This window comes from Phocoena sinus, chromosome 1 (genome assembly GCF_008692025.1).
Source record: "Phocoena sinus isolate mPhoSin1 chromosome 1, mPhoSin1.pri, whole genome shotgun sequence".
NCBI lineage: Eukaryota > Metazoa > Chordata > Mammalia > Artiodactyla > Phocoenidae > Phocoena > Phocoena sinus.
Window position 1 is genome coordinate 76,466,494 of NC_045763.1, and position 21,282 is coordinate 76,487,775.

General features: G+C 34.8%; 1 protein-coding gene across 1 annotated transcript in view; it reads right to left on the reverse strand.

Moving 5' to 3' along the window:
* Positions 1-21,282, reverse strand: part of COL24A1 (collagen type XXIV alpha 1 chain) — a 368,814-nt gene that overhangs the window by 231,238 nt on the left and 116,294 nt on the right. The window contains exon 19 of the mRNA XM_032642687.1: positions 9,624-9,677. Coding sequence (XP_032498578.1) covers positions 9,624-9,677 — 54 coding nt within the window. The remainder of the gene's footprint in view (positions 1-9,623; positions 9,678-21,282) is intronic.

The following is a 21,282-nucleotide window of genomic DNA, read 5'->3' on the forward strand; positions in this document are numbered from 1 at the left end:
ACCATGTTTACACAGGCATTCCTTATTTTATTAAGCTTCACCTTATTGCACTTCACAGATACTGCATTTTTTACAAATTGAAACTTTTTGGCAACCCTGCATTGTCAGATGATGGTTAGCATTTTTTACTAATAAAGTATTTTTTAATTGAGGTATGTACATTTTTTAGACATAATGCTATTGCATACTTAATAGACGACAGTATAGTATAAACATAACTTCTGTATGCATGGGAAACCAAAAAATTTGTGTGACTGGATTTGTTGTGATATTTGCTTTGTTGCAGTGGTCTGGAACTGAAACTGCAAAATCTCCAAGGTATGCCCATAGGTGGAAACAACCTTAATGTTCATTGACAGATGAGTGAATAAAGAAAATGTGGGGTTTTGGACTATTGGATAATGGACTATTATTATGCAGCCTTTAAAATGAACAAAATTCTATTTTGTTTCACTGTGTAAATTTTGTGCACATCTTTTTGGGTGTATTGATAAACAAATTAATATGCAAGTCATTTTGGGGGGTGGTCCAAATACTAGCTACAAATTTTCTATGCAGTAAACATGGTTTATATATAAACTAAATTTATCCAACTAATTTGTTGAAATAATTCCAATGAATCAGAACTGTTAGGACTAAGGATATCCTAAATTTATACTTTTGAGTCCAAACTAGATTTTCCCTTACTATATAGACAGGACCTCATCAATCTTGTCCCGCTGTGTTTACGTGGCTATGTTTCCTAAAACTCTATAAATGTTAAATTTCTAATCTTTGGTAATATGATATTACAAAACAATTGCTTTTCTTCTGTTATTGTTCAGCTTAGTCATCTTCATATATGCTTAATCCTTCCTAGTTACTTGTGTTATTTCATTTTCTTCTTTTTTTTTTTTTTTTTTTTCCCATTCCTCTTGGTATATCGACATCTTCGTTACTGGTTTCTAAGAACTCATTTACGACTAAGGATGTTAACCGTATGTCATGCAATGCAAATGAAATACCATATTTTATTGCCATCAATTTACTATAGTGTTTTGTATTTTGGTTGTGTATTAAAACATAAACATGTTGTGTTTTTAAAAATAAAAAGAACGAAATTTTGACATAGGCTATAATATGGACGAACCCTTAAGTCCTTATGCTAAGTGAAATAAGCCAGTCCCAGAAAGACAAATATTGCATGATTCTACTTATATAAGGTATCTAAAGTAGTCAGACTCATAGAAGCAGAAAGAGAGTGATGGTTGCCAGTGGTTGGGGGAGGTAGAAATTGGAGTTGCTGTTAAATGGGTATAGAGTTTGAGTCATGCAAGATAAAAACATTCTAGAGATCCGCTGTGCAAAAATATGCATATATTAACAGTACTGTACTGTACACTTAAAAATTTTTTGAGAGTAGATTTTATGTTATATGCTTTTTACGACAATTAAAACAAAAAAACTTCCATGGGCTTATTAGCATTCAAGCTCCTCAACTTTATATTTAAGATCAGTCACAATCTACCTACTAACTTTTTTTGTTTAAGTCAGGTAGGTTTATTTCCACACCTCCATCATTGTGTTGGTTTTGTACCTGCTGCATAAAATCTCTCATTGCTTCCTTCTACTTGGCCAAATCCAACTGATCCAACTCAAATCCCGATTTCTCTATGAAGACTCTCAGAAAAATGGCCACACAAATTATTCTCTTCTCTGAGCTCCTTATCCATTTATTATGTGCTGCCTAGTTTACTTTTTAACTTTTCACACGTGGAAATCTCATGTTTCCAGTGGATTACAAGTTCCTAGTAGACAGAAGAGCATGTTTGAATCTTATTTCCAAGTAATTGCTTAACAAAGTCTATTGCCCATTGTATAACTCAATAAATATTTCTCAGCTAACTAAATGCTGCCTGGAATATAAAATGGTTAAAATAAGAAATCTCCAAACAGAATCTTGATTTTGGAAAGTGAATCTTCAGGGCTGGCTTGAGGTGATCTCAGAGAACTATTTAGGAATGCATTTTCCTCTTATTAAGTTAGTTCACCAGATCTATTTTAACTAATATAACTAATCTGTTAGCTATATAGATAAACACATAACATATTTTAATAACTCAGTGTAAAAATTATTTCCATATATTCTGTAACATAACCTCACGAATAGGCTTTTTTCAAAAAACTTACCAGGGATGTTATACAACAAACAAGAACAGCCTGCTTTACCATCCTTAATTCCATAACCAAAGTAACAACATAAACCGTTATGGCAACAAATAAGTTACTCCTCTGTTTACTGGAGAACAGAGACTATTTATCGGGTACTCACTTTCTGCAGTAAGCAGCAAGGGATGTGGTTTTGCTAATGTTATGGGATGCTTGAAAACAGATTGCCAAACTGGGTAGCTCTCAAGAAGGCTTGTTGAAGTATGCTTTGTATCTATATACACATATACGTACACACACAGTCCCACAATCAACAGAACCATAGTTAACACAAGTTTCCAATGTTAGTTTGAGGTTTTTAGTCAACTGGCAGAAAATGAGGAGAAAATAAAAGGCTTCTTTAGAGCTGTGCCAAATTGCTCTGGAAAAGTTTGCAAATAGTGTAACCACGTATTTCAAACAGAGTGTGCATGATTTTTTTGATGGCCATCTTGTATAACTGAAACATAACTTGAATAATTTATATTGTCCCCACTTTCTAAAGAAGACACATATATGAAAATAAAGGAAGTTTTAAGATGCTTCCATGACATAGTGTATACAACTAAAAAAACACATCAGGCAAATAGGGTCAGTATGTTTGCCTCTACTTTTCCCTTCTGTTTCTAGAAACAATTTTGAGGCAAATAGGAAGGATGAAAAAGAGAGACAAAAACAGACCCTTCCCAACCTATAAAACGTAAAATAATATTCCTCTTCCTTTAAAATTTTCTGGTTATTTTGATTAAATCATCTATGATATTATATTAAAATTCAGTCATGTGTAGAAAAACAATTAGTCTCATAATGTTGGTGCTGATGAGGCTAAAAGCTCATGTTTATTGAAAAAATTTAGATAAAGCAATCTAAAAAGTAACTACTACCCACTGGAAATTCAACCATTAATATTCATTAAAATGTCTGGGCTTCAGATCTTTTGTCCCACTTTTATATTGTAATTTTAAGACAAAAGGAAGTAATGAGAAGTATTAAAGATCACTATTATAATACTATTCAAAAGGTCAACTGCCTTTCTTCAGTTCTCTGACACTGTTCTTAACAAAAATTTAATAGAAACAAAATTTACAAACTGAAGAGGATTTACAAAGCCATCTTGTGTCCTTCACCTAGTATGATATGCATACTTTAAAACATAAAGTTAGGGGGTGGACTGCAAGATGGGGTAGGGATTAAGAGGTACAAACTATTATGTATAAAATAAAAAAGTGCTACATTAAAAGGATCATACACCATGATCAAGGGGGATTTGTCCCAGGGATGCAAGGATTTTTCCATATCTGCAAATCAATCAGTGTGATACAACACATCAACAAATTGAAAACCCAAATGATCATCTCAATAGATGCAGAAGAAGCTTTTGACAAAATTCAACACCGATTTATGATTAAAAACTCTCCAGAAAGTGGGCATAGAGGGAACACACCAACAACATAATAAAGGCCATATACGACAAACCTACAGCTAACATACTCAATGATGAAAAACTGAAAGCATTTCCTCTAAGATCAGTAACAAGACAAGGATATCCACTCTTGCCACTTTTATTCAACATAGTTTTGGAAGTCCTAGCCATGGAAATCAGAGAAGAAGAAGAAATAAAGGGAATCCAAATTGGAAAAGAAGTAAAACTGTCACTGTTTGTAGATGACATGATATTACACATAGAAAATCCTAAAGATGCTACCAGAAAACTACTAGAGCTCACCAATGAATTTGGTAAAGTTGCAGGACACAAAATTAATACACAGCAATCTGTTGCATTTCTATATAGTAACAATGAAACATCAGAAGGAGAAATGAAAGAAACAATCCCATTTACCATCGCATGAAAAAGAATAAAATACCTAGGAATACACCTACCTAAGGAGGCAAAAGACCTGTACTCTGAAAACTATAAGACACTGATGAAAGAAATCGAAGATGACACAAACATTTGGAAAGATAAACCCTGTTCTTGGATTGGAAGAATCGACATTGTCAAAATGACTAAACTACCCAAGGCAATATACAGATTCAGTGCAATCCCTATCAAATTACACATGGCAGTTTTCACAGAACTAGAGCAAATATCTTAAAATTTACAGGGAGACATAAAAGACACTGAATAGCCAAAGCAGTCTTGAGAAAGAAAAATGGAGGTGGAGGAATCACACTCCTTGACTTCAGACTATTCTACAAAGATACAATCACCAGGGCTTCCCTGGTGGCACAGTGGTTGAGAAGCCGCCTGTTAATGCAGGGTACACAGGTTCGAGCACTGGTCTGGGAGGATCCCATATGCCGCGGAGCAACTAGGTCCATGAGCCACAACTACTGAGCCTGCGCATCTGGAGCCTGTGCTCCGCAACAAGCGAGGCCGCGATAGTGAGAGGCCCCTGAACTGCGATGAAGAGTGGCCCCCGCTTGTCACAACTAGAGAAAGCCCTCGCACAGAAACGAAGACCCAACACAGCAAAAATAAATAAATTAATAAACTCCTACCCCCAACATTTTCTTTGGAAAAAAAAAAGAAAAGATACAATCACCAAAACGTGTGGCACTGGCACAAAAACAGAAACATAGATCAATGGAACAGGATAGGAAGCCCAGAAATAAACCCATGCACCTATGGTAAATTAATCTATGACAAAGGAAAGAAGACTACACAATGGGGAAAAGACAGTCTCTTCAATAAGTGGTGCTGGAAAAAATGGACAGATACGTGGAAAAAAAAATGAAATTAGAACATTCTCTAACACTATACGCAAAAATAAACTCAAAATGGATTAAAGACCTAAATGTAAGTTCGGATACTATAAAACTCTTAGAGGAAAACATGGGCAGAATACTCTTTGACATTAATCACAGCAATATCTTTTTGATCCATATCCTAGAGTAATGGAAATAAAAGCAAAAATAAACAAATGGGACATAATTAAACTCAAAAGCTTTTGCATAGCAAAGGAAACCATAAACAAAACCAAAGACAACCCACAGAAGGGAGAAAATATTTGCAAATGATGTGACTGACAAGACATTAATCTCCAAAATTTACAAACAGCTCATGAAGCACAATATCAAAAAAGCAAACAACTGAATCAAAAAATGCGCAAAAAATCTACATCGACATTTCTCCAAAGAAGACATACAGATGGCCAAGAGGTGCATGAAAAGATGCTCAACGTCACTAATTATTAGAGAAATGCAAATCAAAACTACAATGAGATATTACCTCATACCAGTCAGAATGGCCATCATCAAAAAGTCTACAAACAATAAATGCTGGAGAGTGTGTGGAGAAAAGGGAACCCTCCTACACTGCTGGTGGGAATGTACATTGGTACAGCCACTGTGGAGAACAGTATGGAGGTTCCTTAAGAACTTAAAAATAGAGTTGCCATATGATCCAGCAATCCCAGCCTTGGCCATACATCCAGAGAAAAACATGGTTTGAAAGGATACATGCACCCCAGTGTTCACTGCAGCGCTGTTCCCAATAGACAAGACATGGAAGCATCCTAAATGTCCATCAAAAGATGAATGGATAAAGAAGATGTCGTACATATATACAATGGAATAGTACTCAGCCATTAAAAAAGAATGAAATAACACCATTTGCAGCAACATGGATGGACCTGGAGATTATCATACTAAGTGAAGTAAGTCAGACAGAGAAAGAAAACTATCAAATGATATCGCTTATATGTGGAATCTTTAAAAAAATGATACAAATGTACTTATTTACAAAACAGAAAGACTCACAGACTTAGACAATGAACTTATGGTTACCAGGGGGACAAAGTGGGGAGGGAAGGATAGATTGGGAGTTTGGGATTGATATGTACACACTGCTATATTTAAAATAGATAACCAACAAGGACCTACTGTATAGCACAGGGAATGCTGATCAATATTCTGTAACAACCTAAATGGGAAAAGAATTTGAAAAAGAATATACACATGTATACGCATAACTGAATCACTTTGCTGTACACCTGAAACTAACACAACATTGTTAATCATCTATACTCCAATATAAAATTAATTTTTTTTTAATTTTTAGAAAATTGTGAATCACTGTGTTGTACACCTGTAACTTATATAATATTGTATATTAGCTATACTTCAATAACTTTTTTTAAAGTTAGGAAACCCTACAGAAGAAAAAAAAATTAAGTTCAATTATTACTTCCTCTTGAAGTAATTCCCAATTTCCTAAGGCAGAATCTGTTGCTCAATTATCTAGGCTCTCATAGCCCTTCACCAACTCTTTTATATAGCACGTCTTACAATACTTTGTGATTTTTTTTTTTCCAACCTCTCTCTGAACTGTAATCTCATCAAGGGGAGGGACCATAGTTCAGAAATCTTTATCAACCCATATTTAGTACTTGGGTTAAAACATAAAAGAAACTCAATAAATGTTAAATGAATGAATTACTGAATGAATGGAAAAATGAATGTGTTTATATATGCATCAAGTTCAAGTTCCTAAGTATACAGCAGGTAAGGGGCTAAATTATATATGAGAAATTCTCAACTCAGTTCTCTATACTACCTCTCTCTCTCAATGTCCATTCATGCTACTATTTCTACTTTGGGATTTGGTTTACTACTAGATATTGATTATTTCTGTCTTGACATCAACCAGATACCGCAAGCTAAATATACCCAGCATCAAATTTCTTGTCTTCCCCATCTTCCAAACCTGCTCCTCCTTCTGAGTTCCTTAGTTAAGTCAATGACATCAGTAACCCAAGTCATAGTCCCGGTTTTATCTTTGACTTCTCTTTCTCCCATCACCTTCATTTAATCAGTTGCCAAGTTGTATTGTTTCTATTTCTGAATTAGCTTTTAAATAGTCATTCAATCAATCATCCACTCAGCCAATATCTATTATGTTCCTATTATGTGCTATGAATATTATCATGGTTATTGTGATATGTATAAAACCAATTAGTGTCTTTCTCAAAAAGCTTATAGTCTAATAGAGAGATAAGCAAATCAACAGTTATATGAAGATAAGTGCTTGATAGATTTTTTTAGAAATACAGAGAAGAGACATCTCAATTAGATTTGAGAGGAACAGGAAAAGCTTCCTGGACAATGTGGCATGGGATGTGTAGGTGTTAGCTAGATAAGTAGGGCACAGATCCAGATTAAAAAAACAGCATGCAGGAAGCTGTGAGATTTGAACAAGTATGGCATGGTTTGGTACTCTAAATAGTCTACCTGGAGTAACGCTTTTGAAAGAGCAATGGGAGATGTGACTAGATGACAACAGAGTTAGAGAGGGAGAGTAAGTCATAAAGAACCTTGTGTAAAAAGTAAAGAATTATAATCCTTAACCTGGAAGCTATGGAGATACTGAAGAATTTAAGTACAAGAATGACATGATGAAATCTATACTTTACAAACATTATTACATCAGTAGTTTGGATGTAGATTTGAAGAAATGCCAGAATGGTGGCAAGACCAATTAGAGGGCTATTACACTAATCCTGGTGAAGAATAAATAGGGCCTAAACTAAAACATTGGCAGTGAAAATGGTTTCAAGGGCAAAGATAGGAAATTTTGAGTCAAAGGAGAGATCAGGATAAAGGTGATAATTGATGGCATGAGGTCATTCAGGGGTCAGGAGAGGGTTTGATACAAAACATATGTGAAATTTGAATACTGGGGAGGGGGAGGAATAATTTTTCTGTGGAGACAGAAAGGGAGAGGGAAATACGGCTGAATATGTACACGGAGAGTTGTTAGGTGGCCAGTAGTGTTTTCAAATAACACACAGGATGCCTAGTTAGATTTGAATTTCACATAAAGAATGAATAACTTTTAGTACAAATGTGTTCCAAATACTGCACCTTCATCCTCTCACAGGTTTCCTTTTCCTGAATGCCATATATCTTACTTGTCTGTCTACAAATTCTGACTCATTCATCATGTCAGCTCAAGTGCTACCTTCTCTACAAAGTGTAATCCGAGTCCCCTAACCATATACTCACACAGTATCACATATTATATGTTATTCACATGGTTATTATAAAGGATTTCCTGCATATATTTCTCTAGATTGTAAGTTTCTTGAAAGTAGGAAGCAAGACTTTTCATCTTTGTAGCCCTAGGGTCTAGCACAATGGCTGTCACATAAGAGGCAGCCAGTAAATATTTGTTGATTGAATGAATGTTCTATTTCACTTCAGATCTTTATAACTTCTTTTCTAGCTTTTTCTAGCTCATCTCTTTGCCTTCATTTTTTCTCTTGTTAAACCATCCTCCATGCTGACATAAGAGGTATCTTTTTTAAAACATAAATCACCTAGATCACTTTACTATTTAAATATCTTTGATTACTCCATGATGCCCATGGTAGAAGTAGGAACTCTTCAACATGGTCTTAAACCTTCCCCACAATTTAATCCCCAAACTAAGTGGTTAAGAGCTCAGACTTTGAAATCATGTCTGGGTGAGAATCCTGACTAAGTCACCTGATGGTTATGTGACTGAGGGAATAACTTAACTATCTATAAAATGGGGATAAAATCTACCCATAAAGATGTTGTGAAGATTAAATGAGGTATCTGTAAAACATTTACTACAGTACTGTAGTACTTGACACTATAGTACACTAACAAATATAGCTATATTAATATCCTTTCCAGCTTCATCCCCTAACACTTCCTCTCTACTCACACTAATAACCTTCCACAGCAGCTATACTTCATAACCTGCCAGTTCTCCAAACTTCAGGCTATTTCATTGCTCTGTGTCTGTTCACAATACTTTATTTGTTTACGATGCTCATTCTATGTCAGCCTGCTTGGCAAAGCTTGGTATTTAAAGGTTTTCTATGGATAATTTCTAGTATACATACACAACAACAGTAAAGCAAGTTAGAAATGATTAGGTTTCTGCAGGTAGTTTGTACTATGTATAAATTCCAGAACACCATAGGCTTTCTTTTATTTTAATCAGTGGATATTTAATAGGCCCTAAAGGGTTTTAGTGGTCAGAAAACTCTCATCTATTCAGTGTAGGCTATAGGTTTTTGGGTTTTTAAATTTTTTTCACCTCTTATAAGAAATCGTTTTTTCAGTTATTTACGTGCTTTGCAAATATTGTCACCCTAATCTAAGTCTAGACCAAACCAGGAAAATCATTTTCAATGACCTGAACCCAAGAGGCTGTATAAACATACTCCTACTAAACAAATGATACCAAAAGAACAACCAGACACGCAAACTACTTCCTGATTATCTCAAAACAAGCTGTATAAGGTTTTTTAAATGCACCGAGTCGGCTCAAAAATATCCAGAAATGTTCTGATATTTCTAAAATATTTTTTTACCCATTCATTGAGATTTGACATTAGAAAACTATAGATACCATACTTTTTTCTTCTTCTGTTTTTCTTTTTCTTTTTTTTTTTCCTTACCTTTGATCCTTCAGGGCCATTTTGTCCAGGAATCCCAATATCTCCAGGAAAACCCTAGGGAACATAAAAATATAGAGAGTTTATTCCATAGCAAATTACTTTAAATCTATTAAGCATATAGAAATTCCCTTTGCCTTTCTTTGATGTCCAATAAAAATGATTTATTCTCCTCAGAACTTCAATATTAAAGATTAATCGTTAGGCAGTTGTCTGACATTGGAATACAAAACTTACTAAGTATACTAAAACAGAGCTTACTTCATCAGTTATTCATGAACAATCCTCAGACCTAAAGAAAATTCTCTAATCATTCACAACTTGAAAAAAAGGCAAAAAAAAAATGTAACAGGTCTTTTCAGTGTCATATGGGACACAGAGCCACCCAAGGATTAGGGAAATGTACTTTGTTAGACTCACTGTTTACTAACTATATGCTAATTCTTCTGTTTGGTGAAAAGAACAATAACCCCAAAGGTTATATAGCTTAACATACAGGATACTAATCAGTTTTGTATCGAACTCAACTATCTTATTCTAACATTCCCATATTCAATTGTCTATAAATAGCTCAATGTTCTTTGAATTTGTATTAACATCTTACTGGTTCCATCATTAATTAACAAATTGAATAAAATCTTTGACCCATGTTTACTTCATATTTGCCTGAAAATCATAATTTTACCTTTTCAGAAATTATACTTTAGCAGTCTAAAACAGTTTTCTCAAGAAATAGAAATGGACCAAAGTGTCAGAAAAATCTGTGCTGAGAAAAGGCCAACAGTGTTGCTCCAAAATGGTTAGATCGATATTCTTACTGAAATAATACATTAGAATGAACTTCACCATGATCAGTTTCAATATTGATAATAAGCTAATAATTATAGTTTTCCTTGTATTTTGTCACAGATAAGCTGTTTCAGTGTTTCCTTCTGACATGGACAAAGGAATAAAAAGTAGGATAAGTACAAGAATCATATCTTTAAAAGTAAAGAAGGCTCCAATTAAGTATGAATGTCAGCTAGAAAAGACAGTTCATTGGAGGGGTAAATATTATGGTAATTAAAATGCCAACAAGTAAGATGGAATAGCAAGGTTGATTCTGGAAAACTCATCTTGGACAAAAAGAAAAAATCAACAGTAAGTGATACCAACTTATCCAGTCTGGATTAGGACAGAAATGACTCCAATTTAAAACTTGGATTCTGTGGAGAAAAATATTACTTGTGGTCGTTTCTGGCAAGAGAAAAGGCAGTGGTAACAGAAAGACTGGACACAGGATCAGATTTCTGGAAGTTTTGGAACAGAATATGTTTAATACAGACATGCTGATGGCTTTTCTAACTAAAGGAAATCAGGTTCATCTATACTGTCTCTGCCTTGAGTAATTTTCCCTTATCTTTCTTTACCTGGAACACTTAAGTTTTAAATAGGAGATTAAATAATATATCACTTGCAAATCTTTCTTTGACCTCCAATACCCTGAGTTAGGACCCTTCTAAGACTCACACCATCCTAGGGTCCTACAAGTTTACTTGATAGTGTTTTGGCTTGTATTGTTTTCCTCATCAGATTGTAAATTCCCTGAGGGCAGCTTTATCTCTTATTAACCACCATATTCCCAGAAACTAGTACAACACCTGGCACATAGTAAATGCTAAAAAAATTGATTTTTTTTGCTCTTGAATGATGATTTGTTTCTTTTGACAATAAAAAGGGACTACATGGCTGGTGGCTACTTTTGGCCCCTCAATACCGGTTTACAACCACTGGTTCACAGCATGCTCATAGATAAATTCATAATTCCTGTCCATTCTCCAGCTGAGCCTGGAACAACTTGTCATACTAGAAACCAAGCTGTAAAAGGTATCAAACCTGGAGTCACGTTAAAAGAACTCTGGGAGCTTGAAGAGGATCTCACCAGCCAGAAATGGGACAATATGAACTTCAGTAAGGACAAAAATTGCAATGGATTGCAACAGGTCAAATATGATTAAATTCAGAAGTTCAAAATGATACAAAAAAATTATTCACATTTAGCAGATGAAAGAAAGCCAACTCATTATTTCCAAAACTGGTAAACAAAGGTGAAGAATCAAGCATTTATTCCACCTTTTCTATACATACAATAACACAACTAACCAAATAGTAGATTAGGGGATGTATTCCAGCCAATAAATGAAAAAGAAGTGAAAGAACAAGAATATCTCCATTTTGCAATCCCCTAAATGATCTAATGTATGTAGGGAGTTGAGGAATCACAACTGTTAACTAACATCACAGAATGATGATAGATATTTTGTACTTCCTAATGAAAGAACACAATATCACCCATAGTCTTGCCAAAAACAAACAAGCAAAACTGACCTTGGCTAGGCCTCTATATGTGGCTACCAATTTGCAGGAAATACAGAGGGAGAAACATGCTTAACTACACCATGAGACTATAATCAGCAAAATCCAGGCTGTGGGAATCTCTACAGGTTAAATGGCTGGGGGTCTTCAACAATTAAATTATAAAGTGGGGAAAAGGCAATGGAAGGAGAACTTGTAGACTGAAAGACACAAGAGTAAAACAAACAAGACTAAACTACAGTTTTAAAAGATGTACACCCGAGTGATAAACCATAAAAGAAAAAAGAGCAACTGCTTACTTACTGCAGGAGAGATAGGCTTGTGGCTGGGTTGGGATCCATAAAAGTTTCTGGGGATAACTGGCAGTTCTATTCCTGACCTGTGTGGTAGTTATAAGAGTGTTTGTCTTATAACTGTTTGTGTTATACATTTGTTTTATATAGTTTTTAGTGTCTGTGCTTTACTTTCAATAAACAGTAAGAAAAACGTTATGAGGTGGCTTCTGGATAAATATGAACTATTGAGTATATATGCATGAATATCTGCTCCTTCTTAATCATTAAAATTATAGTAAAGGAATATTTAAAAGACAAAAAGTACCAAAGACCAGGGAATAAGAGACAAAAGATGTCAGCAAACCTGTTCTTATATTATAGCCATGTAAGTTGAATATTTTAAAATTAAAACTTCATTTAAAAGTTCAGAAGCACATCAGTATAGTTATTAAAAGGAGGAAAAAAATCTCCTCAAATAGGATACCTTTGAAACTTGGCCAGAGAATATATTTTTTAAATAAATTGTTTTTTTAAAATTGGGGTATAGTTGCTTTACAATGTTGTGTTAGTTTCTGCTTCACAACGAAGTGCATCAGCTACATGTATACATATATCCCCTCCCTCTTGGACCTCCCTCCCAACCCCCACCCACAATCCCACCCCTCGAGGTCACCACAGAGCACCAAGCTGAGCTCCCTGCGTTATACAGCAGGTTCCCACTAGCTATCCGTTTTACACATGGCAGTGTTCCTAGAGTCTGTCATAAAATGTGAAGTCAGTCAGAAAAACAAATATCGTATGTTAACACAGATATGTGGAATTTAGAAAAATGGTACAGATGAACCTATTTGCAGGGCAGGAATAGAGACCCAGATGTAGAGAATGGACGTGTGGACACAGTGTGGGGTGGGATGAATTGGGAGACTGGGATTGATGTACGTGCACTGCCATGCATAAAACAGAGAGCTAATGGGAATATTTTTATTATTTAAAAAATTCCAGGGCTTCCCTAGTGGCGCAGTGGTTGAGAATCTGCCTGATAATGCAGGGGACACGGGTTCGAGCCCTGGTCTGGGAAGATCCCACATGACGTGGAGCAACTAGGCCTGTGAGCCACAACTACTGAGCCTGCGCGTCTGGAGCCTGTGCTCCGCAACAGGAGAGACCACGAGAGTGAGAGGCCCTCGCACCATGATGAAGAGTGGCCCCACTTGCCACAACTAGAGAAAGCCCTCGCACAGAAATGAAGACCCAACACAGCCATAAGTTAATAAATAAATAAATAAATAAATAAATAAATAAATAAATAAGCCAAGCATTTGAAGCCCTTAAAAAAAAATTCCGTACCTGGTTTACCACCAAGTAAAGATCTTACCTTTTAAATAATAAATTTAAAATATAAAAATCAGAGTTAACTGGGTCAACTGAATTTTAATGATAACCTATGTCTACAAAATAAAGTTTTTTTTAACTAATTCATTGTTGAAAATGTAAATCAAATGAGAGGACGTGGCCATCCTTGCCAAGTAGCAAAATTTCAGAGAGCTCAGAGACTGAAAGATTTAAAAATACACCATTCAGAATCTATAACTTTCATTAGAAAACTACATTGGCATGAAACTATGCAGAAAAAAATTAAAAACAAAAATCTGATAAAATGCTTTATTTTTTTCATCTAAAATACTTTAGTAAACACTGAAAAGTCAAAATGGTTTCTCCCACAATGTGCTTCACTACCTAAGTTGTCACATCACAATTGAAAATGTAACACCTTAGTGAGGAAAAGGATGAGCAGTCTGACTTGCGATGCTTGTTTTAAAAATTGAGATATAATTGACATAAAGCATATTAGTTTCAGGTGTAAAACACCCGTATATAAATATAGAGAGAAAGAAATGATCACCACAATAAATCTAGTTAACATCCATCACCATGCTTAGTTGTAATTTTGTGTGTGTGTGATGATAACTTTTAAGATCTGCTCTCTTAGAAACTTTCAAATGTACAATACAGTGTTATTAACTATGTTACCATACTGTGCATTACCTCCCCATGAATTATTTGTAACTGGAAGCCTGCACCTTTGACCCCTTTTACCCACTTCACCCACCTTCCCCACCTGACCCCTGCCTCCTGCAACCACCAATCCGTTCTCTGTATCTATGAGGATTTTTTGTGTTTGTTTTAGTTTAGATTCTACATTAAAGTGAGATCATGTAGCATTTGTCTTTCTCTGTATGACTTATTTCACTTAGCATAATGCCTTCATCGTGCATCCAGGTTATTACAAATAATTTAAGGCTGAATAATACTTAATCAGATTTTTTTTTGCTATTGAGTTATATGAGTTCTTTATATATTCTGTATATTAACCCCTTATCAGATATTTAATTTGCAAATATTTTCTCCCATTTGATAGTCTGATTTTTCACTTTGTTGATGGTTTCTTTTGCTGTGCAGGATCTTTTTAGCTTGATGTAGTCCTACTTGTTTATTTTAGCTTTTGTTGCCTGTGTTTTTGTGTCAAATCCAAAAAAATCATCACTAAGACCGATATCAAGCAGCTTTCTGCCTATGTTGTCTTCTATGAGTTTTATGGTTTCAGGTATTACGTTCAAGTTTTTAATCCATTTTATTTTTTGTGTATAGTGTAATATAGGGGGTCAAGTTTCATATTTTTGCATGTGGCTGTCCAATATTCCCAAACCATTATTGAAGAGACTGACCTTTCCATCACTGTATATTCTTGGCTCCTCTGTCATAGATCAACTGACCACATGTGGATGGATTTATTTCTGGTCATTTTTTCCTTTCTCTTCTCTTCCAGTAATCTATGTGTCTGCTTTTATGGCAATATCATACTGTTTTGATTACTATAGCTTTGTAATATAGTTTGAAACTAGGAAGTGTGATGCCTCCAGCTTTGTTCTTCTTTCTCAAGGTTGCTTCAGCTATTTGGGGTCTTTTGTGGTTCCATATGAATTTTAGGATCCTTTGTTCCATTTTTGTGAAAAATGCCATTGGAGTTGCGGTAGGGATTGCACTGAATCTGTAGGTTGCTTTGGGTAGTATGGACATTTTAACAATATTAATTCTTCTAATCCACGAACATGGAATATCTTTCCATTAATTTGTGCCTCCTTCAATTTCTTTCATCAATGTCTTACAGTTCTCAACATACAGGTTTTTCACCCCCTTGGTTAAATTTATTCCTAGGGTTTTTTGTTTGTTTTGATGCAATTATAAATGGGGCTGTTTTCTTAAGTTCTCTGATAGTTCATTATTAGTGTATAGAAACAACTGATATTTTTTGTATTGATTTTGTATCTTGCATGTGGTGCCTTCTTAATAGAAATAGTTTAATCACCAATTTTTATTAAGAAGCAGGAAACTCAAGTAGCTTCAAAAATAATAAGTAAAAATGTGTCTTCTGTTTTTGGACTGCTAACATTTGTTTACTGCACTGAGAAGAGTGATTCAGTATCCTTTCCAGTAAAAACATTTTATTATTCTCTAATCACTAAAGGCTGAGTCTAGTTCACATGCATTTTTAAAGCAAAACCTGGGAACCAAAGCACTAGCAGATTCCATTAGTTTCCTAAGAAATCATAAAACTAAAATATTGTCATTCTTATTCTGGCAGCTGTCAGAAGTCTGGAAGCTAGAGTCTCCTAACAGAATAAATATGTGATGCTCTATGGTATACATTAAGCACATTAGTAATTCTTTAATAAGAGTGGTAAGTCTGTTTTATTTTGAAATATATAGTCCTTTCAGTTAAAAAAATTGTTAAAAATGGTAAACTGATAAATAATCCACAAATAAATAAATCCAATGAATAAACTAATTATGGTATATTGGTAAGATGAAACAACCTGGATGTGGCAACCCTGGATGAATCTCAAATACATTATGCTAAGTAAAAGAAGCCAGACCAAAAAAGAGTATATACTATATGAGTTCATTCACATAAAACTTTAGAAAAATGCAAATTAATCTAAAAGTGACAAAAAGCAGATTGGTGGTAATCTGGGAAGGGTGGGGGCAGAAAAACAAAATGAGGGATTACAAAAAATGAACAAGTGTTGAGTTTGACAAATACCTTTTATATCTTGATCTTGGTGATGGTTTCACAGGTTATACGTACATGAAAAATTATGAAATTATACAATTTAAAATATACAGCTTATTATATTATAATATACCTCAATTATACCTGTACAAAACTATACAAAAATAAGTTAATTGGTATTGGGTGCTTTAGATAATCATTTGTTTTTTGGTAGGTAACAGTTTGTAATGATTTGAAGACCATTAGAGAGAAAGTAGAATTTATCCATTGAACTTGGCCCCAGATGAAATCAGTGAAGTTCAGAATTTGTATTATTTTGGAGGTAATAACACGTTCAATTATAATAGGTTAAAAGTAAAGTACATATTTGGGGAAATTTAAATTTTTCTGATATTTTATAATATAGCTCTAAATACTCTTATTATAGATAAGAGTGACATTTAGGTCATTTAACTATCATGAAAAATTTCAAGTTTTTTCATTGATTTTTATATACACTACGCATTAAATACACAAGAACACAATATGATTTGACTTAAATTTATCTTCTGAGTAGTTTATAAGTCTGAACAAAGTAGAGATGAATATATTCCTTTGAAAATAATCATATTGAGAAAAGATAAAATTAAGAAACCATTTAAGATAGGGCAACATAAAAATTATGAATTCCTAAAGGGCAAAGTTATGCAAAGCCTTGTCTGGTGCTGGGCATACAGTACATTCAAAGTACATTCAACAAAAATTTGATGGCCTGAATTGATTAAAAAATTAAAAACAAATTCTATTTGAATAATTATATTTTCAATTATGCAATTTCAAAAGTTACCCTTTGTCTGAAAAAGCAAACAACTCCACCCCAACAAAAAATAACCAACTAGTATAGCTTCTATAGATAGGATTGAAATTTTTCATATGCAAACAAGAATGAATACATCCAGAGGGAGAGAGGTTCTGTAAGGAGAGAATTTAGTTTGAGACATGGATCCAAAAAACAAAAAAACAATCATAAGATTTTGTTCTTTAGCATTTGTGGAAGTACATGCCATGTCGGGAATATACTGCGTCCAAGTAGGAAAGTAATAAAAGAAGATTTAAATGACCTTTTCTGAGTGAGAATAATCTATCCAAAAGTTAATGCCAAAAAAATATTTGAAAGGACGAAAATAATAAATTCACTTTCCCAGTAAACTATAGAAACTAAACTTGAGCACAGGGCAGTGTGCAACTGCAAATTAAGGAACTGTTCTGTCTTCTGAAAAAACCACAAATAGAAAATATGAGCTTCTGGAAAAATAAATGCAGAATAAAGAATTCATCTACGTATCTGGCTCACTTTCATTCTCTTTTGCTGTTTTAGGTCTAAAAAGCCATCAAAACCAGATTTTTTTCATTATGATACTGTTAAAAACTTTGCAAATGATTATTGCTATTTATATATTTCCCCTTTTGTAATTCTATATATTTAAGCAATAAATATAGCACAGCTGAACTCTAAATTCCATTTATATGTAACATTCTAAAAGCTCAGAGAAAATCCACAAAGACAATAAAATCCTTTATGACATAGCATACACTCTCTCTTCTAAATAAAACTTTGCTTAAATAGTATTCACAATATATGTGAAGTCACTCAAAAAAACCTACAAAGTCAATTGCAAAGGCTACTTTCATTCTACTGAAATCTACAGAAAACTATTACTAAACTTACAATTTTAAAATAATTTATTTCGACCATTATTTGATACTTAAGTTTGGATAACCTATAGTAACAAAAAGCAGATCAGTAGTAGACTGAGGAAAGGAGGAACATGAAGGACAGAAAGGAAAGGTTACAAAGGTAAACAAAGAAATTCTGGGGTTTGATGGATGAGTTCACTATTTTGATTTCAGTGATTGTTTCACAAGTTAAACACATGTCTAAAATTATCAAACTGTACAATTTAAATATAGGTAGTTTTGTTATATGTAAATTATACTTCAATAAAACTGTAAAGCCAAAAGGTAGTTGGTATTGGATGTTTTAGATAACCACTTGCTTTTTGGTAGACAATAGCTTGCAACCACGTAAAGAACCTTAGAAAACCTGTCCCCAGATAAAAATCAGTGAAACTCATATTTCAAAATGTTTTGGAGATAATAACATGACTGTGATTTGATACTTACCTTTAGATAAATATCATTTTAGGTACTCATTGTCTATATACATGACTCATTTAGAATTCTTATGAGCATCTTTAAGAATATATAGTAATTCCTTCAACACGTAGTTGCCATGTGTCAGGCATTGTTCTTGGTACTGAACATATACTAGAGAATGAAGATATTCCCTTGTTTCATAGAATGTATGATATATTCCAGAGACTCTTTACCTCAGATTCTCACTTCAGTGTGTGTAAGTTTGTGGCAGGGAGTTGGGTGATTTAAAAAGCTGATTTATATTGTTATGAGGAACTGTCATGTATCCATCGCCTACGTTTGGTTTAAATACACAACTATGGGCCTGGGCCACTCTATGTTGTTTCTCATTCTCTTGTTTTCCAAATGGAATGAATAGTGTGGCTATTTTGTTTTCTTTCTAAAATCATATACTGATTAGTTGAGATGTAGACCTGTATCTGGGTCTCATTGAGAATGCTCCTTACCCAAAGAACCTGGCCTTGGAGCTGTAACCAATAACTGACCAATACACTGGGTTATCTTTCTTTGGAGAAGGGAGAGTGTATTTTCAGCTGTGTGGGTAGCCACATGCACTATGTTACCAAAGACATTTTAAAACCTGGGTAAGTGGGAAGAAGGGTATATACAGATATTGGGCACCAAAAATGTGAAATGTAGACGGCATTTCTTTTTATCTGCTCACCATCTGTTTGGGGAACTACTCTCTTCCCCAGTTTGCAGTGCATGTGCTTCTGGTCCCCATCCCAGTTTTTAGGGGTATAGGATCACCTATACCCCTAGGTGATCCAAATCCTGCCAATTACAGTATTCCTGTTTCCTTGCTGTTGTGATTGACTTAAAGATGACCATGTAATCCCAGTCAGATTGGCTGGAGCCTACCTTAGAATTTCTGCTGGAGCTACAGAGAAAGAAGAGTGCTTTCTTTTTGCTAAGATTGCTAACTCTTAGAGCAATATAAGCCTAGAGTTGCCAAGAGCCACCTGTTCCACAATGTTTGTAAATGAAGCCAACAGAGATAAGGCTAGAAGATGAGAGTAAGTTGATTATATTCATCCAGCTCCTGTATCTAGCCAAACCTCTAGGCACATGCACTGCTAGACTTCCTGACTACATTAGCCAGTCCTGATTTTTTGGCTGAAAACTGTTTGAATTAGGTTTCTGTCATTTTTAATGGAAACAGACTTGACTAAAACACTGAACTGTCTGCAGTTCTCTAAATACACCCAGCTTCCTCATATATCTGTTCTGGAATGCCCTTGCCCTCTGCTTGCATTTGGTAAGTCCCTACTACGTCTTCATCTTTGATCAAGCAACCATGCTTCTCAGAAGTCTTTCTTAACTCCCTCCACCCCTGAGGTTCCTTCATCATACAATTTGTTACTAACTCAAATGTATCATGATCTATGAAGCCTTTCATAGTTCCTCTTAGTCAAAATCAGTAGCTGTTCCTTTATATTCCTACAGAACTCTGTTAACATGGCTGTTTAGTACTTACTGCACTATATTATAATTATGGACGTGTTTATTCCAATATAATGTGAGCTCATGGAGGAAAATGAATGTATCTTACTCATCTTTATACCTCCAACATTTACCTTAACATGTTGCTGGAGACAATTCTCCATAGTCTCTTGAATTTCTGCACATTATGTAAATGAGGTACTTACCATTTCTCATACCAGTCTCTCTTCAGGGAATTTTGTATAGTAAACATAGAGATAGTGTCTCCCCCTATAGCAAAAGTCAGGAACACTTACTGTCCATATAATAATGTCTTTTTCTGGAACCCATTATTTTTTATAGCTGTCCATTATAAAAGATTCAGCTTCCCTAAGCTCCAAGTTCTTCTTATGAAATGCAACCCACTGTATATGCAAAGGTCATCCAGGTCTCTTCATATCACCCTCTGGAAACTGAAGCTCAGTGAGTCAGTGCAGAAATGTTGATACTCCAGAAACTACTACTGCTGAGAGTAATAAACTATCATTTGTCTCTATCCCAGGAGTCTTGTGTCTTCTACCAGAATCTTTGAAACTGTCAGGCTAACTTGTTGGCTTGCAAACAGGATAAAATCTCAGATCCTTCACAGTCCCTGACGGTTCAGGTCATGAGGACGGGATACTGATGGAGACATAGCTTTCTGTAAGAGGAAGTATGAGGGCTTCACCAGATGATAACAGGATATGAGGAGAGTTAATGGGAATTGGCAGTGAATTTGACCAAATTGTGCAGTCAACCAGGCAATAAATCGTCCCGCACTTTATTGCCTGCTAAAAGGAGGAACTGGGAAAGATGGCTGTAGACCAAGTACTGGGAACGGGAAGCATCTTCAAAGACAGTTGCCCTAGCTGTTGCTAACTCTCCTCTGGATGGAAAGATTTCCTCCTAAATCTGGTGAGCAGCCTCAGGTCTACCTCACTAACAAAAGTACTAAGTACTATTATTAACAGTAACTAATAGTACTAAGATTCATCCTAGGTTGGCAGAAGATTCCATCCCCTTTCAGATAACAGTTATAGAGACTGCCACTTATACTGAGTATGAAAGGATAGAAATTTGTGACTGTTATGGACAGAAACCAGGCAAATCAATAAAACTTTGGCTGGTTTACTTGGGAGATGAAGGGGAAGATTCCATATTTTTTTCCACAATACGACTGTGGTATTAGGCCTGACTACCTAGCTACTGAATACTGTGCCTCTGATATAGCTTAGAATCAAAGGCCTTATGCAATTTGGCACCAATCTACTTTTATAACCTTATCTGTCACTCTAAACCAACA